This window comes from Dermacentor silvarum, chromosome 9 (assembly GCF_013339745.2).
Source record: "Dermacentor silvarum isolate Dsil-2018 chromosome 9, BIME_Dsil_1.4, whole genome shotgun sequence".
Taxonomy (NCBI): domain Eukaryota; kingdom Metazoa; phylum Arthropoda; class Arachnida; order Ixodida; family Ixodidae; genus Dermacentor; species Dermacentor silvarum.
This window is the reverse complement of record NC_051162.1, coordinates 142,308,741-142,333,524: the sequence shown is the minus strand read 5'-3', so window position 1 is coordinate 142,333,524 and position 24,784 is coordinate 142,308,741. Positions and strand designations below refer to the sequence as shown.

The 24,784-nt window shown below is 45.2% G+C and overlaps 1 protein-coding gene across 3 annotated transcripts in view; it reads right to left on the bottom strand.

The window, feature by feature from the left end:
* Positions 1 to 24,784, bottom strand: part of LOC119465036 (organic cation transporter protein-like) — a 192,029-nt gene that overhangs the window by 396 nt on the left and 166,849 nt on the right. The window contains exons 1-8 of one of the 3 annotated variants that reach the window (XM_037725867.2): positions 19,366 to 19,483; positions 16,640 to 16,794; positions 15,343 to 15,511; positions 14,280 to 14,427; positions 13,059 to 13,150; positions 6,884 to 7,098; positions 3,782 to 3,963; positions 1,438 to 1,583 (exon numbers count right to left, since the gene is read on the bottom strand). In XM_037725867.2, coding sequence (XP_037581795.1) covers positions 1,438 to 1,583; positions 3,782 to 3,963; positions 6,884 to 7,098; positions 13,059 to 13,150; positions 14,280 to 14,427; positions 15,343 to 15,511; positions 16,640 to 16,794; positions 19,366 to 19,439 — 1,181 coding nt within the window. In that variant the 5' untranslated portion in view covers positions 19,440 to 19,483. Of the gene's footprint in view, positions 1 to 1,437; positions 1,584 to 3,781; positions 3,964 to 6,883; positions 7,099 to 13,058; positions 13,151 to 14,279; positions 14,428 to 15,342; positions 15,512 to 16,639; positions 16,795 to 19,365; positions 19,484 to 24,784 lie in introns of those variants that run through there. The other 2 variants (XM_049655622.1, XM_049655623.1) reach the window with 2 other exon arrangements.

Below are 24,784 nucleotides of genomic sequence, written 5' to 3'. Positions count from 1 at the left end.
CAGACAGTGTTGTGCTCCTACACACAAAGCCATTGGCCGATGAGCCGAATTTCATGCTTTTGAGTGCTCTTGAGCTGAAGCATTAGAGCTAAAAATTTTTTTCAAGAATGATAGAGATGAAAGCGTTCATCGCTGCTATCAATTATTTGTGCGCAAGTCGCTGTATAGGCTTTAGAAAAGCTTCTTTCCTACTTAAGCAATAGGGCGACCAAGGAGAACTTAGTGATAGCGTTGCCCGATAGCGGTTGTAATGCACGTTGCTCATTAAGAACGGCAGCTTTAAGGTTTTCAGCGGCAAAAAGAAAGAGCTATTGTAACGTATAGTGGGGACGTTAATAAGCTTCAGCTGATAAAAATAAATCTGGAACCTTCGTTAGGTGTCTTTGTTGGCGCCTCTGTTGCTTTGGAATGTGAAATTTATGGGAGATTGATGTTCAAGCAAGCAGATCGATCGATGGCGTGGTAATTGCGACTTCAAATGGAAAGTTCAGTGAAAAACACGTCATCACGATTGATTGTGACGCTATGTCGATTGTGACACAGAAGTTTCTCGAGAAACAATTTTCACGAAATGTGCAGCACGTCTGTTTGTTCAATTGTCAGTCTTAACTTGTAACGTATCAATGACTTTTCACATAAATTTTCCTGACCTCTAAACTCACTTAAGGTTATGCGATGATCGCAACACGTTCAATATAATCAGCATCGTCATTTGTCGGTCACCACCATTTATGGCGACGTCCTGTGACGCCACTGTACTAAGCTATTAAGAATAACACTTCAAGAATGACGAGGGCGCCATTTAAAAAGGCAGCTCCTGTTATAGAAACGTCTGCCAGCGTGTCCAAAGTACTTGACCCTTCTTTATCCAACTTTTATCCCCCAAGCCAACAGACAGTTGCGGCTAGAAAACCGCGTTGACTCTGATCAGTGTGCTTTATTGAGACCTTGCGCATGATTTTTGCACCATCATGTACGCAGACGCTAACACAATCTTAGTTAATATGGAAGGTAATCTCTAATAAACAAGCTAGCATAATTACTGCAGCTTGACGTGCACTATCGTGATTTTCGGCTCATTTGTAGCCATCATACTTGCGACAAGTTTGTATATTGCATGACTTTTCGATTATTTCTTCAGCCCTGCAGCTGGCAGGTGCGCTTTCAGAGTTACATAGTGGATGTGGTAAATTAAGATATGATGTCAGACCTACGCACGAACACCAAGCTATACGATGCACACAGGTAAAAGTTTGCGTATATGCAGCCTCGTCGACAACATCTGCACCTGGTTGTGCTACTTTTGTCGAAAATAGCTAACCACCCGTAGTCAAAGTAAAATTAAGTTTGCTGATCATTGAAATTTCACACTGCAGATATTTCACACTGCAGGTATTGCTGGGAAGATAATATTACTAGGATACCTTCGTTACTTACCTCGAATTTCCCAGCTCCTTGGATTCACGAATCGTGTCTGGAAGGGTAACCCTGAACGTTTCTGGTAGCAGCAGCATCAGTATGGAAGCAAGTGCAGCGAAGCCGACCAGGATGCCCATAGGCACAGAGTCACTGAGATATGTTCTCTGCGTGAAGCAGTCACCCGCACGCTTTAGACATTTATGAATACTTCAATCATCAAGGTAACGAGAGCACTTTGAGTGTCCAAGAACAAATTCAATGTAGTGTTTATAATACACAAGAACTGAGATTTCGGCTATATTGTATGAATTAATACTTGAGCTAAAGCGCTAAAAACGAGGAAATAAGAGGGAAAGCCAGACAGGAAGAGCGATGCTAAAAAACACAAAATACCAAGCGAAACAGGATATCTCGATAAGTCGCTTTTCGCTGCAAATTCAACACTATAAGTGCCCACATGATTAAGGCCTGAGTCAGAGCGCGATTCTATAAGTGTTATGATTTAGGAACTTTTGAATTTTGGGGATTTTTGTGAGCGTAGCCGTGTCGCAATCACCTTTTTATAACTCTCTTAAAATTTTGTGGGGTTTGGATCGCGCTGTCTAAATGATCTACTTCGCTTTTGATCGCCTGAGTCGACTGATAAATAGACGTGTTTTTCCGCGAATAAACTTTACTGTGAATTAGCGCTTGTCCAGTCTGGCTTTCCTTCTTGTGTCCTCATTTCTTGCGCTTTCAATCAGGTATGAATTCTTTATAGTAAGCGCTGTGTATTGAAGACTTGTAATAAGTCCAGTGAACTGCCAACCACTGTTGCATCAAAATAATATAAAACTATAGAAAAAATCACAGAGCAACGTAAGCTGATGGCATTTATTAAAATTGCAATGCTGTCTATTTTCATCAAAACTGTTGGTCCAGCTAAAGACCCATGTTGAACCTTGTGAATGAAGAAGAAAGTAAATTAGAGACGGTTTTAGAAAATATTTATTCCTACAGCAAAGACAGCACGAAAGCATCCGTCCTATTTCATACGTTACCAAAACGTCGAATACTACCTTGCCATTTTAACTTGGTTACTGTATCAGAGCCTCGCAGCAATTTTGCTGACGCTGTGAACCCGTTCGACAGCTTTTCTCATAAATATGACAACTGGGCGAGGTGGTGTGGTAGCATAGGTATCAAACATCGCCATTGACGCAAATAGAGAAGGAAAAAAGCAACAACAGGATGGTGCGTCGACCGCCTTGTTGTTTCTTTTCTCTGCCTGCGCCTCTGGCGCTGATTTATAAGTATGTAGCCTTTCTTCAGCCTGCATATCACATTTAATTAAAAAAACTTCCGCATTTTGTTATTTGATTTATTGATGACTTTTGGGACATGTGAACCCGTCTGCTGTCCGTATAATTTGTCTCTCTAATAGCTCTTCTGCATTATGGAAGGGCTCATACAAATTTTATCAAAAGAGGGATAATTTACGACTGCCTATGCGCAACCCTGGCACCATGTGGCACATTGGTACCAATGCAAGCACCGTGTCTCCTGCCGTTTGGATGCCCAATTTAGCAGCACTTGCAGCACAGGGTGTGTTCTCGCTCTTGTGTCCAGTGTCTGCTGCAAATTGGCCAAGAAGTAAGAATCCACAGGTAACGAGGATCGAAACACGGAAAATCACCCCACATAGTAATGCCTAGATTGATCCATTATCACACAATGTGGAAGAGGTGGCTTACTGATACACCGTGAACATTGTTTTACCCTTCAGGCAGAAAAGTGTCGCCGACCTGCACCATGATGAAGAAAAGGACAATAAGGTGTACGGAACAGACTAGCTAATGGAGTCTACAAAGTGCGTTTTGTTAACAAGAACACACGTGTTACCGAACCGCAATTTTCGCACGTACAACAAGAATGCATGCTGCTACCGCAAATGGTCATTGGCAATGTGCTGTAATACACACCTCATCCCTGTCAAAGTGTAATCAATTCATCTGACTTCCGTTTAAACAACTATTGTTATTTTCCATAGCTTTAGTTATAGTTTCCTACCCTCATTTTGTTTCTTATAAGGGCAGAGTGGTGGACTGATGACGTAACTTTCAATGCTTGTATCACATTTTTTCAATAATTTCATATATGAGACAGTGCTCCCCAATATTTGCAGAAAAATATTTTTCTCATGCAAACATATTGTTTTACGGATACCTTACAATTTGTTTCATCAATTAGGGTTCTGTCCGCTATCTAAGAAATAAATGCACAATATGATATCTGATTGTCCGCTACTGTATGTATGTTTAAATATGGCCGATCGCACCTTTGATTTCTCCGGAAAATTGTTACCAGAAAATTGTTTCATTACCAGCTCAAGCAGCAATGGGGCGGTGGAGGAGCCAACTCGAGTGCCGACGAAGCAAGCGCTGACTCCCAGTGTTCGATACAGCGTCGGGAACACTTCGGCCGCAAAAATCCACACCAGAGTCAGCGACACGGACGCCAGCATCTTGCCCGCGATTCCGCACACCTGACGTGGCAAAGCCCATTCTAGAGGAGAATGAGAAGTATGGGTTGGGCAACCATGGAAAAAAGTTAAAACAATAGATTTCATGACACCTCCTGGTTGTGCTACGATTAACTCTACATTGATGGTGATACATCGCATCTGGCTCCCAGATTATTCTGTTTGTTTTACAAATTTTTCAATGATTGATGGTAACTTCAAGCCGCAAATTATATTTAGATCCCTTAATGACATCCTTCAGGACATATTACCATTATTTGTCGATTGACTATAAAATGCGAACTTGTGCTGCGAAAGTTGCCTCAACGGGAGCGTTTACGAAATTGTTTAAAAGAGGCGATTTCGCGGAAGTGTCACAAAACTGTGCAGTTTTCAGCTAAACTTTCACGCCTGCTGCAAATCTAACTAGCGTTGCAAAGTAACATCCATTTGCAAGTGTTAAGCAGCTGGTCATCTACCGGTGTTTTAAATAAAGGTATTGCAACCATTAGAATAAAAAGCTGTATAGGTCAATAAAAAACAATCGTTGTATAATTTTATTGGTTATGGATAGCCGTAATAAACGTACAGAGATTGACCTATTGGCCACTTTGATGGTATCAATTTTTACATAGGTCTGTTTAAAATGCGTAAGCATTTGTATGCCAAACTAACGAGAAAACCAGTCCATTCGTCCGTCACGTAAGACGATCGATTTCAAGATTGGGCCCGGAGCTGCGAGCGAATTCACCTTCGGACTGCCTCTCGATTGAACGCGAACAAAGTGGTGAGAACAACTGAATCGAATTCTGGGGTTTCACGGGTTAAAATCACGATTTGATCATGAGGCATGCCGTAGTGGGGGACTCCCGAGTAATTTCGATCAACAGGGGATCTTTAACGGGCCCCCAATGCACGGGACACGGGCGTTTTTGCAATTCGCCCCTATCGATATGCGGCGGCCGCGCCCAGGATTTCATCCCGGGACCTCGTGCTTCGCAGCGCAACACCATAGCCTCTAACACACCGCGGCGGTTAAGCGGCGAGAACAAAGCCCTCACACAGCCCTCACGAAATAGTGGTAACTCGCCGAGAAAGAGGTTATGCTTAAGAAATGGCTGCAAAGTGCGAGGGGGGGGGGGGGCATTGGGGCCAATGCCTGCTTTACAAGATGCCTGCCGCGTGAGCCGAGAAGCTGGTTCCTGCTCCTCTCCACTGGGTCGGCTGCGAGCGCTAGCTGCGGCGACCGCTTCAAACCTAAATTACGTGACCCGGCCTCCCAGATTACAGCGGCGTCCGTGCGATCCCGGAGGCAGGACCCGCGGTATCGCGTCAAGCCATTGGTCGAGCGCGTGCCAGCCTCGTAATCGTCACTTCCTCCGCAACAGGAAGTAGGGTCGACATCAAGCGCCGTCTCTCCGCGACCACCCTGAACTACGGGAAGCTCCGTTACAATGGGAAAACGAGTGACGCGGAAGGCATCTAGTAAAGGAAGCATTGATTGCTGCTTTGTTGCCGCCAGCTTGCGCAAGCCGGGTAATTTTTTTTCTTCATGAATTAGCAACTCATTCAAAGTGGTTAATAAATTATAGAATATATGCATATTCTACAAGCGAGATTATCTAATTGCGCATGGCATTCGAAAATGTTGCATGAGCACTTTCTCGCTAGTTACATTTATCGAATTATTGTGTCGTCGTTTTAAACTTGTGGCGCATAACGCGCACAAGGATGTTAATTGAGCGCGCGCACGGACACCAGTGCTCTCGAAAGTCATTTTATACACCTAATCACTGACTTGGCTGATTCTACATTCTATCTATTCTATCAGTGATTTTGTCTCATTCTATAAGTGAGCAGCTACGTGCCGCTGTATGCTGATCAGGGCGCACCGGCTTAGGGCGGCGATAAGTACGATTGAGACAAAGTAAAGAAACTGAACATCAACGTCAATATGCACATATTATTTTTGTGGCTGTAACAGTAATGCCTTGTCACTGTTACGCAGCCCCCCCCCCACCCACACACACACACATCAAGTCAGCCATTTAGTAAATTTAATTCATTGCACCCATTTTTGAGAGTGCTGTGGTCGCACCCGCCATCTCTGTGGGTCGCGCTCAATCCGAAATAATTTTATCGTTTTTCACCAGACGTTCAAAGGCGGAAAGAAATTGCAGGGAAAAGCGCATAATGCTCAAAATTTTTGGGGGGAATTTCGTTTTCCAAATACGACGCACGATATGACCGTCACGTTTACGGAATTCTGTAAGTATCTATAAATTTTATTAATTATTTTGAATAAGTAGCTATGAAACGATGACAAACAATTATAAAGTTTGCGTCAGGCGCCAATGGTGTCATCTGCGTATATAATAGATAGCATCATGTTTATGTCAATTAACTTTGGCTCACCGTTAGCGGGAACACGCCGCATTTTATTTCCTATAGTTCCCTAAGCAAAAGTATCCCCCCTTCCTGCTTATTCGTTTGGTAATTCACGATAAAGTTTTTTTTCTCCGCCTGTGAACCAAATTCAAGAGGAGGACTGTAGCCTACAGCCAGCTTTGCGAACTGTCCAGTTCACTCGCCTATTCCCCTTCGGTGCTTATGAATTACGAGGAAATTCAGCTTTTTCAGCAAGCCTGTGTTACACAAAGGTTTGTTCACAGGTGTCAGTTATTTATTTTATTTTATTTGTCATTTCATGCGTATTTAATTTTTTTACTTAGTATGAAACCTTAGCATACGTGTGTTTTCACTTGGCGCGCTTGAGCGTTTACTTGTCAAATAATTCAGCTCCTTACATCCCATATAAGGACTATAGGGATAATTAGTCAACAGGAAAGCTATACACATAATCATAACTCTAGCGTTGCTTCAAGCGAAAACTTTATGGCTAATGACGCTTGCGTCTGACTCGTAAGTACAAACAGGCAGCGAGTGGTGAACGTTATCTAGTACCCAGTGGGAGCAAGCACACTGCCAGGGTGCTCAATGTGACGCCCCCGTACACTGCGAGCATTGTCGGACGCCTTCGGCACCACCGTATGGCCATGTAGCAGACCAGCACAGCTGGTAGCTCCACAAGGGCAGCCAGAACGAAAGTCAGGTATGGATCGCCACCCAGGCTGGTCACCGATAGCTGCAGGCCGTAGAAGGTGATACCACCAGCTGTCCTGCGTGGCCACAACGGCATCTGTTTTTACTGGAATACATGATGGAGTGTAAAATGTCGTTGCTGTGTATAGCTTTCCTTATCGGGTTATGGACACTCCAGCATATAGGGCAGGACGAGATGAGATTTAACAAACAACTTCTCAGCTACTAAGGCGGACGCTAGACTGTGAATGCCAACAGCTGTGAACTTTGTTGATGTGAGAACCTGCTTATATCTTCATCGATTTTGTGAAGTCGTAATAAGACCACGCATTTTGCGTCGGTGGCAAAACTTTCGCGGCTCTTCATATCAAATGCCTCATGACTTGATGCGTACAAGGTACTTGGAAAAATAGGGATATACTGTTTATCCTTGAGGAACCCTACAAAAAGAGTTGATTAACTTAAGTCGCATTGATTTTCTTGTGATAATGTAACAGCGTTATTTAGATAATTGGAAAGATAACGAGAACTGTCCTTGAATTCAAGCACTGCAAAAACCGGCTGGCTAAGATTGGGATTTTCAACAACTAATTAAATCCATGTAGCCAATAGTTCAGTTTTAATGTCTGTGAAACCAACCTCTTAATATCTTCTCCAGAAATTACGATTTCCGTTTGATGTATGTAAGATATCAAACAATTCCTGTGCGTCCAAAAGCCAATTCAAGGCGTCCAAAAGTGACACATCTTTCACAGCTAATGCATTTCTTCGCAAGAAAAGGGGCAAAATATTAATTTCGAAATGCCGCTTTAATGGCTGCAGACCTAATTATATCGGCACTCTTTGACTCCGAATTTGTTTTTAATAAAATATTCATTTGGAGGTTATACTGAACTTCTTGTTCATGGCTGGGGGATGCATTTGCAAAGCGTTCCAGTGTGACACGTATTCCTCCCGTCGCCGACGATCATGCCACTGGCACAGGGCCGAAGGCTCAATGTGAAGCGGTACACCTTATGTTACGTGAGCCCAAGTGTCACGGGCCAATAACTGACGATAAAAAACGTACGCTTCGCCGTTACGGACTCAGTATCTCACCTCCAAGATCACATCTGGAGGGAAGTTTAGGCGGCCCCGGGGACCGAAGCGAATCGTCTTCCTTAGTACCTTGGCAAACATTCATCAGAAGCGAGAGATCACAGCAAAAAGTCCGCAGATCACTGCACCAGAAATTCGCGTGTTGCGCTGTCTTGGATTTGGAAACACGCTTCCATGGCAGGGTCTTTATGTACGCGTAGGTCATTCTCTCCAGCCCTCAATGGAGAAAGAAGAGGAGAATAAGCCGGTAAGTGGCGTGAGGTATCTCATGTAAAAGTGCAAGAAATAAGGTAAAATGGAAAACGGGACATGAAATGAAATGGGGAATGGCAAGGGGAGGTTTGGAGTTATGACCATAAAAGGGGACAGTGGGAACAGTTGTGTTCTTTATGGAGGTGGATACAAAAGCCGGAAACGGAGAAGAATGTACGCGCATAAGTAGTCGATGTCAATTCAGTATGCCGGGTTTTTAGTGAAAATAGATTCAATGCGTAAAATCGCTCCGGCACTTGGACAAATAAAATAAAACAAAACGAGGGTGCGTGGGAGTGCTTTGAAGGGAACCGGGTCCAAGAAACTGAGAGAGAGAGAGAGAATAAACATCTTTAATGTCTAAATGCAGCTTTGGAGATGCGTCCTCATTCCAGAATGCCTTGAGCTCGGGCCGCGTCCTGGGCCCTCGCAATCAGCCGTTGCTGATCTTCGAGGTCGGAGCTGGCCAAGGCTCTCTCCCAAATCTCGTTGGTGTGGTAGGGGTTCGGAGGATTGAGTGGTGCCTCTCTGCAGCCCCCTACTATGTGCCTGAGGGACCCGGGCTCTGCGCAGAAGCGGCATTGCGGAGAGAATTGTGTAGGGGCTATGAGGTGGTTTCTGGTTGGGTGGGGGAATGTGTTAACCTGTAGAGCTCGGAGGAATCGCTCCTGCTCTCTAGGTAGTGACTTGTGTGGGGGTGCGTATGTTCTGCGGATTAGCTTGTAGTGTTGTGTGATGTCTTGGTATGAGACTAGAGGCTGCATACGCTCCGGTTCAGATTCCTCGGCGTCGGCTCGGTGGGTCAAATCTCGAGCCACGTGGTTGGCGACCTCGTTGCCAGGAATGCCGTGATGAGCTGGCGCCCAGATGATTATGACTGATCTGGTTGGCGGCTTTTGATTAATTATCTTGAGCGTAGTGGCATGAATTCTTCCGCTAGCGAAGTTGCGGCATGCCTGTTGGGAGTCGGTAACTATGACTTCAACCTGTGTTTGGGAGAGCGCGAGGGCTATGGCCGCTTCCTCGGCTTGGAGGGGATTGTATCCGGTGAGCGAAATGCTGCTCCGATGTTTTTTGTTGACGATTACGGTGGCTGTTGTGGCTGCGCGTCTGGGGTAAGACCCCGCATCCGTGTAGGCTGTAGAGGGCAAAGTCCCGTATCGCTTGTGTATGGCCCGAGCCCGGGCCTCCCTTCGCTGTGCGTGGTGCACTGGGTGCATGTTGCGGGGTAGAGGAGGTACGGTGATGTTGCTCCGGATGGCATGGGGTAAGTTAACAGTCTGAGGCGGCGGATGGCTGAGAGGAGCAGATAGCCCCAGGCGTAAGAGGATGGACCTCCCCGCTTCCGTAACAGCCAACCTTGTTCGCTGGCTGGATAAATGTGCCTCGATCAGCTCCTGGGCCGTGTAGTGCACGCCTAGTCGTAGTAGGCGTTCTGTGGACGTACTGATCGGCAGGCCCATCGCCTGCTTATATGCCTTTCTGATCATTGTGTTGATTTTTGTGAATTCCGTTGCGCTCAGTAGTGCGTATGGAATAACCTAAGTTATTCGAGACACGACGAAGGCTTGGACAAGCCGAAGCGTGTCCGCCTCCCCCATCCCTCATGTCTTGGTTGTTATTCGCCGGATCATGTGGGTAACTTGGGCTGTAGTATTCTTAAGCTTGTTAATTAATATTGTGTTGGTACGATCCGACTGGAAAACCATTCCCAATATCTTTACGCTCTGAGACGGAACGATGGTGTGTCCCTCCAGTTGTATGTTGATAGTGGGCGAGTCGGATGCATGCTTCTTTCGCGGTGAGACCAGGAGTAGCTCTGACTTTTGGGGGGCGCAGTTGAGGCCGCAAGACTTAGCATAGTCGCTCACCACGTCTGCTGCTTCCTGCAAGCGGCTCTCCATTGCCCCGATGGACCCCGTGGACGACCAGATGGTAATGTCGTCTGCATATAGGCCATGCCGGATCCCCGGGATGTTATCGAGGAGCGGCGGGAGGCCTATTAGGGCGATATTGAAAAGGAGAGGGGATAACACTGCGCCCTGTGTTGTGCCGCGCCCGCCCAGTAGAAAGGGGTCTGTGGTTTGGTCCCCGACCTTTAGAATGGCTTTTCTATCTGAGAGGAAATCTCTGATATAGGAATACGTCCTGGCCCCACAGCCCAGCTTGTTTAGCCTCTGTAAGATTGCTGTATGCTTGACGTTATCGAACGCCCCTTTAAGATCCAAGGCGAGGATAGCTGTGGGGGAGTTGCGTGTCGCTGGTACAATCACCTCCTCTTTCAGCTGAAGTAGGATGTCTTGAGTTGAGAGGTGTGGACGGAATCCTATCATCGTTGTTGGAAGTTTCCCCGGGTCCTCCAGGAATGGTTGTAGCCGGTTGAGGACGATGTGCTCTAGGAGCTTTCCTACACACGAAGTGAGGGAGATCGGTCGTAGGTTCTCAATGGCTGGTGGCTTGCCTGGCTTCGGTATCAGACGAACCTCGGCCATTTTCCAGTCCTCGGGAAGTTTTCCTTCCCTCCATACTTCGTTAAGGTGAGCGGTAAGCTCTAGTAGCGAGGGGTTGTCAAGATTGACAAGTGCCTTATTGGTGATTTGGTCCATTCCCGGGACTGTGTGGCGTCTCAAGCGCATTATCGCCGCTGTTACTTCATGTAGATGAATGTCCTCATCTAGGAGCTCATTTGGGGTGCCGGTGTAGGGTGGCAGAGGCTCCGATGGCTGTGTGGGGAAGTACTGGGCTTTAAGAGTCAAAAGGAGGTCCGCCTCGTTTCCTAGAAACTGAGAACTCAATTGCTTTGACCCAATTTCCTTCTGAGCTCTGTGCTTTTTTAAGAAGGGGTATATTCAAGATTGGACAGGGACGGCTTAGGAGTAAGGATCAACAGTAATATCGCAACAACTATCGCCTTGCAGATGACATTGTACTGTTCAACAACCCTGGGGATGAATTGCAACGAATGATCGAGTACCTTATCCGAGAAATTTTAAGAGTAGGGTTGATGAATAATTTGGAGAAGACAAAGATAATGTTCAATAGCCGGGCAAGAGAACAAGCATTTATGATCGGCTGTCAGCCTCTAGAGTCTATGCATGAGCACAATTATCTAGGTCAATTACGGTGGTTGAAAATAAACTGTACAATCATTGCATTCTACGGGTTTTAACATATGAGGCAGAAACAAAGAGGTTCACGAAGAAGCTAAGACAAGTTAAGGACCACACAAAGAACGATGGAACGAAAATTATTAGGCGTAACGTTAAGAGAGACAGCAAGAGAGCGGAGTGGATCAGAGACGAAATGGCAATAGCTTATATTTTAGTTGACATTAAGAGAAAAAAATATGCAGATTTTACGTACTGTGGAAATCAAAGTTCTGCGAAGCATTGTGCAGGTAGCTGGCTATGGCGTCAGCTCTGCGGTCGTTTGCCTCGACGGACTCTCTGACTCTCTTGACGAGTTCAAGCAGCCGTTCATTGTAGACCTCGGACATGCTGAGGCTGAGAAAGAGCGTCGGCTTGCACGTTCCTTTGCGCCGAGTGGTACCATAGCCATAAGCTATCCTTGAGTTGCTCTAGTAAACACCTGAGGAAGGCAAAGTCTCACTTGATGCACTTTTTGACGAAGCTGCAGCCCTCTAAGTGCATCTTTCTTAGTCAGAACGGCCAAAAATTTGGTGGGGTGATGAGATTAGGAAACTTCAAGGCGCAATTTGGAATCAGCTAGAGAAAGCCAGGGTTAATTGGAGATCGCAGGTTGAGGTCATTGTCCGGAGATGGACATAAAGATAGGCTGGTGATGGTGATGATGAATATACATAACTTATGATTTCCTAGACAACCAGGCACACTGCATCGTCAGCGCCTACTTATGCTTGTACATTATTTTCCGTTTGCAGTTGTTTCTCCACTTCTTGAATGCCCCTTTCTATCACCATGCAAAACCTTTATTTGTGCCTCCCGGTTTCATTTACTGTCCTGCTTTTAATTCTTTTCTCTACTTTTACTTAAGTTATCTCGCGCCATGCACCGGCTTATTATTTTCCTCAAACTCCTTCATTAAGGATGGGAGAGAACCAGCTACGCAGAGATACAAAGGCTGCGAAAGAAATCAGTTGCTGCCCGGATCAAGACAAATCCCCTTGTTGATACCCCGTCTACTGCTCATCGCTTCATCGCCACGTGGTTATAGCCATGTACTTCTCGCATTCTCCATTTCTGATGAAGCTTCTTGATAACATGGTGCGGGAGCGTACGTTTTCCTTTTTTTGTCACTTAATAAGCGCTTCGGTTGCACTTCTAATCGAAGGCGCGAGATAATGTAGAACTCTTCCTGCCACCTTTGTACTGGAGCCTCGCGCCTACTGCACGGCTCTATATTAGGGAGCGATAGCCTTAGTGAACATGTGCAATTTCGTGCGCCTTTTATATATCGCTGTGATTAGTTAGCCTTGCTTACATTAGTTTGACGAACATTTCATGCGGCACGAAATGACCCTTTGATATTCAACTATAAAAATAGGCTTCATAATGACAACGTATTCTATTATTACAAGAGGGCAAACATATATTTCTACGAACAGGAACATATTACATTAGTGATCGCTTAGTAAGTGCCTATTTTTTGTTATCAAGTTCAGGTGTTGCGTAAATGACGCACTGGTTACTGTAATTTCATAACTTACGAGGCATACACCAGTGTGACAGTGTAGAGAAGCATTCTTCGGCTTCTTAAGAGGTCTGTGCAGCTGGCCTTTCTCCTGGCGGCTTCTTCTTCCTAGCCAATTATAGAAAAAATGTTACGCACTAAAAATCCGAATAAAAGACAGAAGCATGCACAACATTCTAATCTTGATGTGCTCTATTTCCCGTTCAGAGAGAGAGCGAGATTGTGGTTTTAGTGGAAAGCTCGTAATGCTCTCCTGAATGACGGCCTGGCATGCTACTCCAGCTGTCGACTGATACATATATATATATATATATATATATATATATATATATATATACCACAATCACGCAAGCACAAAAATGTCACATTGACCCATAGATACGTACACAATGTGTTGACAAAGTTTCATTTAGGCCCGCCGCTCCGCAAAATGTGAGAAGGGCTTTGATTGCTTACAATCTGGCAGCCGTGTTTACCCACGGCACTAAACAAAGCAGATAAGTTCACAACCCTTTTTGCGAGGAGGCCAAAATAGATGTGTTAGATTTCCGCTACTGATCGCAACCAGGTTGTGCCCTTCCTGTAAAGGCGGGTGCGTTCGTTATGCTTACATTTAACAGTCATTGCTTTTACTGCTTTGAGCAGATAAAGGTATCGCAATTGCCAAACTCTCGGCGTCTCTATAACCACAACGTTTCCTGTTGGCTGCATTGATTGCATAATTTTGAGTACTCTCAAACATTTGACTCAAGAAACGCGTACTTGAAAATGAAAAACACAACAATTAAATTATTTAGTGACTGGGTGAGTTTTTATAGAGTCGATACACCCGCTTATTTCATTGTCTGAATAGTATGTGTCAAGCATATCGTCTTCTCAGGTTAATAATCACCTATTTCTGCAGAGAAAACTGAATAAGGGTAATAGCCATATAAAGTATTAATTCAACCACTTAGAAGTCGGCTAGCTTAACATACTAGTTGACGCGATCACTATAACAACGTATTTTGCTATTAAAGTAATAAATACGAGTATATCTTTGCACCGACAAATTAAGTCTGTATCTTGAATCAAGGGGGGTCAGAGATTGCTCGCGCCGTACTTTGCTTCTAAGGAACTAGCCAGGTAGACGTATTACGCAATAAGCTTAGACACAGCGCATGATAGGTGCCAAATATTACCCGCGCAATCATATCGACCTAGGTATACACATACATATTTTTGATTAGCCATATACCTGCAGAACTTTCTTGCGGAGGTCCACTAGAGCCATATCAATTTCATCCACTTGCAGCCTGTTGTCCGCGCAGGCTTTCAGTATTACTTTACGGGCTTCGGGGATCTTTCCTTTTGCGATAAGCCATCGCGGGGACTCCGGCAAAAACCTGTGGACACAAGAAACGTAGGAGGTACCCTGATAAAAACAGTTGACTGCTAAGATTGCCACAGTAGACTCATAAAAATAATTTTCGCTTTGTCTCAGTATATCTTTCACTGTATCTTTCACGCCCCTTTACTATGCTTCACCATTTACCTAATGATAGCTTTCAGCCCTACACTTATCAGTACATAGGGCACTGCTGAAACACTGTTAAGGTGACTATATTTGGAAATGAGCATTTGTATAAAAAACTAGCAGGTGGTACAAAAATAAGGAGGAGGCATGATTTTATTTATTAGAAAATTATAGAGAAATGTATAGATGACAAAGACGAAAAGCTTTGACTGTGGAGCAGACTGTTCTTCTAAGGCCACCGAAACCTCGTTGGCTCTTATAACGTGTAAAGCTTGACACACTCGAGACATTCCCAGCGTCAATCTGCGGGAACACGTAAATTGTGGACCAATTAGAATACCTAAACGACATTCAGGATACGAAAGCTGCGTCCCCTTAGGTACCACCAAAGTACTTCGTAAACCATTTTGTTTAGCAGGATAACGCACCTGCCGTTTTGTAGAGTTGTAAGTTTCATTCCCTTTTTGGCATTATCGAGAAAATTTAGTGAAATAATTGGTAGCCTAAATAAAAACATGTATACTCTCTAGAGGTGACATACCTTTACCATCTTCTTTTAAATGCATTAAATTTCCAGAAATGTGATGCCATGGTTGCTGAGAAAAATAACTTTACTTTTCCATGCATTTGCGTTTTCAGTAAATATACGCCATATAGTGCCTCAGCAACAGCCGATATTCTAAAATATTTTCTATAAAATCTGGAAGCAAGGTACATCATACGCTGAAGTTTTTCGTAAGGCGTCGAGAAGTAATATGCGCCGAATATAGCGTGTTTTTCTCACCACGACCAAAAAATGAAGACCACAAAAGGAGCGCTGATAGTCCATTGCAATGTCCTCCAGTCTTGAATGAACCAAGCTAAGCCAGGAAGCATGATGATGCCCAGGGAGAAGCCAACGCCGAGCGCCAGAGCTGCGGCAGTCCTCTTCTGCAGACCAATCACCTCCATTACTGCGGTCGCAGGGCGAAGGACAAGTGTAGCGTAAACAACAAAGTCTCACAGCCGTCTGAGCGTTATAGTTTGTCTCTTTTATTTGGAGACCTCTGCTACACATTAAATGTTCAAGGACGTAACAGCTTTATTTCTCGAACACACTCAGTCTCACTTGGCGATGGCGGTCACTGAAGCCTTAGTTTTGAATTGCGAGCTCACCAATTAGCTTTTAAATTTTGCATTGCATTTGGATCCGATTCCTGACGAGTTTGCGCTGTCTATGCGTAGGAAGACAACCTAATTGCGGCAATTGAAGTGATTTTTTTCTTATTAGGGGTATGAGAATTGCAGATGTGCGAAGCTGGAACTTATGCGAATATACCAGCAGGCCAAAGGGCTATCTGCTGGACCAGGCAATATCTTTCATATATCTCGTCTGCAAATCAATGTTTTGAAGTCACATAGATGATCCCACAAAATAATTAATACCGTGCCGAAGACAAAGTTCGACAAAAGCAAGTTGATACTACATTCTCACGAGACCTAATCTTTACTATAAGATTTTCCTATGTGAACTCGATGCGCAAGAACTACTTACACATCGCGTTTTTGTCTGTGTAAAATATTGTGTGGTTGACTCAAGAAGAGATAACATTTCAGAAAAATTCGTTAGCGCACACGACATCCCCCATTTTCCTTGCTCTTTCGCAATTCCTCCTGACATAAGAATTGCGTGAGATTAGCGTGCGAATAGAGTTAACAAGGGAAACAAAGCACGCTGCTCAGGCTCGGATCGAATGGCGAAAAACTGGAGCCTTAATAGCTGCTCCTTTTCATACAATATGATGAAACAACACGACCAAATCTTCGTTTATAGAATACCTTTACATGCATATGCAGAAGTGCTGTCCATCTTGTAACAGAAAATGGTACGTGCTTGGTATCTACAATATTTCTAAGATTTCGATTTCCGCTATTCTAGAGCAACAAAGATTACAAGAAGCGATCTGCAGGCGATGTGACATCATGAATGACTGTTACAACGTGAAACTGCAAATTCATGCAAACACAGGCGTTATACCGGCCCTGTTCGCCTGCAAAGCAAGCAGCCAATGTGCGGAAGCAGCAAATATCAGAAAACTTACGCAGGCAGAAAGACGAGGACTGTCCCATGCCCAGGCCGAAGCCCAGAAGTCCCCTAGATGCAATAAGGAGGGAGAACCACGGAGACACTGCCACGCACACGCTGCCAACTAAGCTGATCACATAGCCAGTTATTATCATGGGTCTGCGTCCAAGCCTGAGAAAGTACAAATGGCAGTGTCGGTGCGAGAGTAGAAAGAGTAGGCCTTATTGCCTTTAATAACACTCACACTTCTGAAAGCGCTATGTTATTCGGTGAGTGCTACAAACGATGCTACTTATAGTTATATACATATGTGAACGGCCTGCATAACATTTTTTTTCTTCCATCCATGTAAAGTTGGATCTGTGCGCTGAAAATTTGACTATGCTAAAATTACACTTGGTCACTTCCCATATCTTGGTCAACGCTGGTAAATTTCGTGCGTTAAGGTCAAATTACCATTCCTAAATCGGTGACTGTAATATTTTACTGAATTCAACATGCAAGAGTCTGTTACAAATTGCAAATAAAAAGTGACAAAGCAAGGCGCAGTTGGCTAGAAATTAAATGAATAACCAAAACTATCAATGGCACTGCGTGCATAAAACGATCAACATACTTCGAGACCCACAAATACAGTTTTTCACTTGAATACGAGAACTCAGGGAAAACAGAGGTGTACGTCCCAGATATTTTATACCATACAGTAGGTTTCCATGAAGCGCAGATGCTATAAAAAGGAGAAAATTATATCAGTACAACTTCTTTTCCTATACTTTCTGACGTCATAAATCTAGCGGCAGTTCTCGCAGTTACGCAATAGTTCAGGAGTCGTTACGTAGGCGCGACAGCGTCTAAATGAAAAAGTGGGTCATCTTTAGGAATAAAGGTAGCGGCGTGACAACCATTGTATGCTTTCTCCTTTAAGTATTAGTCGTACTGCATTGATTTGCGTGGCATTCAGTCGCACTAAATTCAGTAATTTTGTGCGCCAAGTACGGTGTTTTAGTGCAAAATTTAGTAACAGAAGCTTGTTTAACTTTTTATGATGCTGCTTTTATCGCAAACTAAAAGCACATATAACTTTTCGCATCTAAGAATCGATGGCAGTTATTGCTTGTAGGTTCAGCGTTCTCTTACACGCTTTCAGAGACACAAAATTCTAAAAAGCTTGATTAATTTAACATTTCAACCTGTTATATTGCACATAGCAAAGAGGAAAAGCCATCGTCTACAACAATTAATCTGGGCAGCAAATAAAGTACTTTTTTGCGCGCGAATGGCGCAACCCATTTCTTTTGTTCATGAGGAGATAGAACATGGGTGCATTATTTGGTCACAGAATGCGTTTATGGGAAATTTAGTTTCTGACACGTGGATCTCCATACTCACACAAAGTAAAATGCTGGAGATATTCCGATTAAGAACAAGTTCGGTAAATACAAAGAATTAGCCACCTTACTGGAATCAGCTGTTTACACGGAAGAAAAACTCTTATAGTCCTCAAAAGCCAAATAATACCATAACCCTGACGAAAGAGACTTATAAACTGGCATGATCATATCAGCCAGGGTAATTCTGGCAACCAAGTTGTCCACCAAAAACGTGGAAATGCAGTGGCGAAACTACCTGGCTACAAAGTCACCAGTGCACCAGACGTTCTTGTGCAAAACATACACGTTTTCGACACCGAACCAGCTAAATTTAACCAATGTATACCCTGAAATTAAGGCAGACCTGTGCAAGTCTAACCGTTCATACGACCAATTATGAAGCTGTACAAAAGTGCCAAATATCGTAACAAAAGAGATTGCCTGTATCTCCGTAAAGTTGTGACTAACAAAAATACGCAGTTTTTCCTGAAATTCGAAGCATTGATTGCGATAGCGAGTTATTAGACAGAGATACACAGCAACCTTAGTACATTTATTAGCTTATAAACTGCTGTGAACATTCGAGTACTAACTTAATTACCAAGCATGGTCCCACGCGCACACAGGCAAACATGAGCACATCTCACCCAACGGCCGCGAACACTCACTGTCAGAACGCTACCATGATGAAGACCGGCAGCAGTGGCGAGCTACTTGACCTTCGTGCTGCCTCTCGCTTCAACGCAAACCAGGCGCACCAGAACGCAGGGTGCACGAAGCCATAAGCTTCATGTGCCCTGTGTCTTACCGCGATCTTATCGCACATGCACTTCATAAGAAACCTCATGGCAACGCCAACGCTGGATATCCGACAACGGATACTCGCCTGGAAGGTCCAAATAATTGCTATCGCTATAAACATGGAGCCACTTAGTTCCCCTTCTTCCTGTCGCTCTTAATCCAAAACAGTATGCAATTTTGAGGTTTTCCTTTTATATTAAATAAATTCTGAAATAATTTGCAATGGCTGACCAGCTGATAGGTCCTAAAATAATGAATATTCCTTGTTCCTTGTGTCTGCTTCACCCACGTGGTCCCAGACAAAAACAACAATTAAAGAGTGGAATGAAAAACAGCTGCACATGCATCTGTTAAGCTGTTAAATCGTGTTATTTTAACGTTACAAGAAGGAATTAATTTCAAGCAGCTCCACATAATTCTTAATCTGCGATATTGGATTTCCACTGCGCTAGTAATACTTAGAGAGAATGCAAATGTTAGAAAAAATATACTCAATTGGAAAATAAAGATATTTTCATTGCCCTGGTAAGTTGCTTATTAAACACAGATAGCTTATGAAATAAAATATCACCTGTCTCCGAGGGAAGACGCCAAAGTGCCCACAAGCATTCCTATCATTGTGGCTGTCTGCACAAGGCTTCGCATCCAGGCTCGATTGCAAACCAGATCCCACTGTGCCAAGAAAGAGAAGGAAGTGCGCTGCAAGGTTTATAAATTGAATTCTACTATTTATATCCCTGGGCATATCTTGTTTTGTTCACCTGTTGAAAACAATACTGGTTAAAAAAATTACACCATCTTCCCGAGGGGAACCATGGGCTGATGTGGAGCATCGCGAACGTTATAACGGCGTTCACGCGATGTGATGGTACGCTCGCGGTCACGTGCAGCATCGGGAGCAGCCTCTCGTTGTTAACGTTTACACGCGGCTTCCCGTTCTCGAACTTCGGGTTCCGCCGCTCGCTTCGTACGTTTACGTTGAACTTCACGGTCCCGAACCTCAGGTTCTGCTGCTCGACGTTCACGAACCAACGCGGCTTCCCGTTCTCGAAGCTCAGGATCCGCTGCTCGACGTTGACGTTTCGAAGCGGCTTCCCGTTCTCGAAGTGTGGAATCCGCTGCTCGACGCTTACGTTTCGAAGCGGCTTCGCGTTGGCCAAGTGAATCTGGATCCGCTGCGCATCGCCGACGTTTACGTTCTGCGTCGCGAGCTCTTCTCTGCGCAGCCTTGTCTTCAGAGGTGCTAGCGGTTCTGTTAATGAACTGGCTGCTGCTGTTTGAAGATGTGCCAGACAGTTCGTTGACAGATTCGTTGGCGTCCATTCAGCGCATCGGACGGCGCAGCGTGACTAAACCGAAGCAGCAACTGAGGCAGCGGCACATGCACCGGGTTTATATAAGCAGCTGGCGCGGAGAGGAGGAGGAGGAGAGAGAAAAGGTGCGCATGCGCGCGCTATCGCACAGGTGGCGGATGAAGACATGGAGGGAGAAGCGCGTTATTGAACAGATGGCGTGGAGAGGGGGAGAGAGGCGTTATCGCACAGCTGGCGTGGAGAGAATGAGGAGCCGACGCCGACGAACGCCGACGCCAACGACGCCGCGGGACAGGCCGCCGCTATAAGATGCTCCGCATCTAAAAAAGAAGGAAGTGCCATAATCTCCTCAATGCAACCGGTTGGCGTCGTGTATATCTCGTTCTTAAAAAGGGTAAATGAATTCGTTTTTTTACGTGAGTCTCTTGTGCAAATTTTTGTCTTAAACTGTTCGAAAGTGAGGCACGTCACAATTTGAAAAATACAAAAGAGAAGTCAAGCGCGAACACCGTGCAGCACTCAGTCTCAAATACCTTAAAGCCCCAGTAATAGCCCCTTCTGCAACGTTTGCAAATCGACAGAGACATGTTTAATTTTATTTGCGTATCCCTTGTTACACTTTTACTATGGTTCAAAGATGAGAAAAGAAACTGCTGAACATGAAGAAACCACAAGCAACAAGAGGGACAGTTGAACTGCACTGTACCGGTAAGGAAAAAAAGCACACATCACGTCTGCAAATACAATCCCTGCACGTTCAGCACATGATACGCACAATGAAATGACATCCCAAGACACTTCCGACAGGGTGTCGAACCAATCAGCTGTCGTGTTTGGTTAGGGCTCAGGGTTCTGCACATTCCCCGCAGGGGCGTCTGCGTAAGCAGGCGTTTGGTGTGTTGCGACACCACGTACCCGAGCACATGAGGGTTGGCCCCTCCCGCGTGTAGCCGTGCGCGGCTTAGCCGTGTCCGGGGAAAAGAGGATCCTGGAGGTTGAGCCGAAGCCGGGTGTTTGGACCTTTAAGGCCCCTCGGCGGAGGCAACACACCCCTTCGGCCTCTGCTTCACGTAGACGGCACCCCCGGACTGACCCGCCCGGGGGAAACCGGTAGTCGTCTTTTCCTATCTCTCTCTACCATCATCTTCGTCTTTCCCTTCCACTTTTAATCTGTCCTGTCCTCTCATCTTTTCCATTCACTTCGACTTTTCCTGGCGGCAAGGGTTAACCTGGTGTGGCTGTGCAACCTTGGGTATACCATATTGGGTTATAGCAACGGCATACTGCTGGCGATGTGCAGACTTGTCTCTATGTTCTGCCACGTCCCCTTGTTGGGCTCCGCGGTGGGTGGCAGACGCTGTTGCCGAACAAGTAGTTTCTTTCCATGGGATCCCCGAACCCTTTCTCAACTGATCGTGCCTCGAAAAGGGTACGCACCGATGCAACATCACTATTCTTGCCCAAAAACAACGAACGGTTCCCGAAATTCCACGTCCTCCACTGCGAACAATCATCTACAAAAGCTAGAGCAATTTCCCTATTTCTTGTGGCCAAGTGCCTAAAAGAGACCATTGGAGCTGGGTATAAGGCAACAAAGATGGCAACCGGAGATTTGCTACTCGAACTAAAAGACAAGGAACAATACAACAAACTCGCACACCTCGTAGCCTTTGGTAACATCCCTGTTTCTGTAAGCGCACATCGAACAATGAACACAGTAAAAGGTGTAGTATCAGACGAAGACCTAATGACATTGAATGAAGAAGAACTCCTGGATGGATGGAAGGACCAAGGAGTAATCCATGTGCAGCGCATCAAAATCAGACGGAATGACAACGAAATCCCAACAAAGCATTTAATACTCACTTTCAGTTCAACTACTTTACCCGAGACTCTGGAAACCGGCTACGTAAAACTTCATGTTCGACCATACATTCCGAACCCGCGCCGTTGCTTCAAATGTCAAAGATTTGGTCACGCATCCCAGAGCTGCCGAGGGCAGCTTATGTGCGCAAAGTGCGGCACAACTGGTCACTCTTCTGACGATTGCAATAATGACGAGGTACATTGTGCGAACTGCGACGGCAGTCACCCGGCATACTCCAGAGCTTGTCCAGCCTGGAAGAAAGAAAAAGAAATAATTACTGTAAAAGTGAAGGAGAATATCACATTCCGCGAAGCACGTCAACGTATCTCCTCGTTGTTCTGGCTTAAAACAACTTTCGCCGAAGTGGTGCAACGGGGGGCGGCACCACAACGGCCTCTGGCGGTAGCCCGGACCACGTCTAGCGTGCCGAGGCTAACGCCACCCGCCCCTAAGGTGGCAGCAGCCAACGCTGCCCTGCCATCTCTCACATTGTCCACACCAGTGGCCTCTACAAGCTCCGGCAGCAGCCAGGGCACCGCAGAGGCCACAGGGGTCCTGTCGACCTCCGGCCCGGTGGGGGCGAAGGCTTCATCGCTCGAGATGAAGTCTACGCGACGCACACATCGCTCTCTGGAGCGGGTGTCCAGTGCCTCGCAAGAGGCTATGGACACTAGTCCAAGCCAAACGGCGCTAGTAGCGTCGAAGGAGCGGCGAGGTTCTCTTGACCGCTCCAAAAAAGACAAAACACCAATTACAGGGCCTAGCAAAGGCTCTGTAAAGTAAGTCACCCTTCTCCCTTTTGAGACACACAGCACCTTTTATTTTCCTCCAACATGAACACAATAATGCAGTGGAATGTTAGGGGACTAATCCACAACCTCGACGACATCCAAGAACTTATCAATAAATTTAATCCAAAGGTGCTGTGTGTTCAAGAAACACACCTAAACTCCAGAAACACCAACTTCCTACGTCAGAATATTATTTTCCGAAGAGATCGCGAGGACTCTGCCGCATCTTCTGGTGGTGTGGCCATCATACTCGACAGAAGTGTAGCCTGTCAGCAACTTCCACTCAATACGGCACTTGAGGCGGTAGCCGTTCGTGCTGTACTTCTGGGTAAGCTCATAACCGTATGCTCGCTCTACATACCCCCACATTATCCTTTACACAAGCATGAATTTCAGTCATTTATAGATGAATTACCAGAACCTTACCTCGTTCTTGGCGATTTCAATGCACACAGCAGCTTGTGGGGCGACACGCGTATCGATGCACGAGGACGCCTAATCGAACAATTTCTTTTCTCCTCTGGTGCGTGTCTCCTGAATAAGAAGGAACCCACCTACTACAATCTCGCAAACAAAACGTTTTCTTCCATTGATCTCAGTGTAGCTTCCCCGTCTATATTTGCTGAGCTTAAATGGGAAGTTATAAAAAATCCTTACGGGAGTGACCACTTCCCGATACTGCTGAGATCACCACTACAAAACGAACCACCACAGGCACCTCGCTGGAAGTTGGATACAGCAGATTGGGAGAAATTCCAAAGTCTGACAAGTAGTATCTCGTGGTCTGACATATCTTCGCTGGGAATTGATGCTGCTGTCGAGTATCTTACATCTCTTATAATTGATGCCGCCTCTGAATGTATACCTAAAATAAGTGGTGCGACCTGCAAACGCCGTGTCCCATGGTGGAACGACGAATGTCGGAACGCACGTAGGAAACAGAACAAAGCGTGGGGCTTGCTACGGGACTCCCCAACTGCGGAGAATCTTGTCAATTTTAAGAAGATAAAATCGCAGGGCAGAAGAACGCGTCGACAGGCCAGGAGAGAAAGTTGGGAGAAGTTTTTATCAGGCATCAACTCGTATACAGATGAGGGCAGAGTCTGGAAGAAAGTTAATAAGATAAAAGGGCTACAAACTTATTCACTCCCGTTGGTAAACACACAAGGCGACAGTCTGGAAGAACAAGCTAACTGCCTGGGAGCACATTTTGAACATGTGTCCAGCTCATCCCATTATTCGCCAACATTTAAAAGACACAAGGCTACCATAGAAAAACAGAAAATAGAAAGAAAATGCACCGGAGACGAGGCATACAACCGGCCATTTTGCATCGCTGAGCTGTATGCGTCCCTTAGTTGTTGCAACAAGTCTGCCCCAGGCTCTGACCGCATAGTTTATCAAATGCTAAAACACCTTCCCCAAGAAACAAAGAAAACTCTCCTCTGCCTTTACAATGCTATATGGTCCTCCGGCAAGATCCCCTCTGCCTGGAAAGAGGCCATTGTCATTCCTATACTGAAGCAGGGCAAGGACCCTTCGTCTGCTTCAAGTTACCGGCCTATAGCACTAACAAGCTGTCTCTGCAAACTGTTCGAAAAAATGATAAACCGCAGACTAATACACTTCCTCGAATCAAACAAATTGCTTGACCCGTACCAATGCGGGTTTCGAGAGGGTCGATCCACCGCCGACCATCTAATACGTATTGAGACGCAAATTCGTGAAGCTTTTGTCCATAAACAGTTCTTTCTGTCTGTATTCCTTGATATGGAAAAAGCCTACGATACCACGTGGCGGTTTGGAATACTTCGAGACCTCTCACACGTTGGTATACGTGGTAACATGTTAAATGTCATAGAAAGTTATTTATCTAATCGCACATTCCGTGTTCGTGTGGGAAATGCTGTATCAAGACCATTTGTGCAGGAAACTGGAGTGCCACAGGGCGGGGTGCTGAGTTGCACTCTCTTCATCGTAAAAATGAGTTCTTTGCGTCTGTACATCCCAAGAAACATG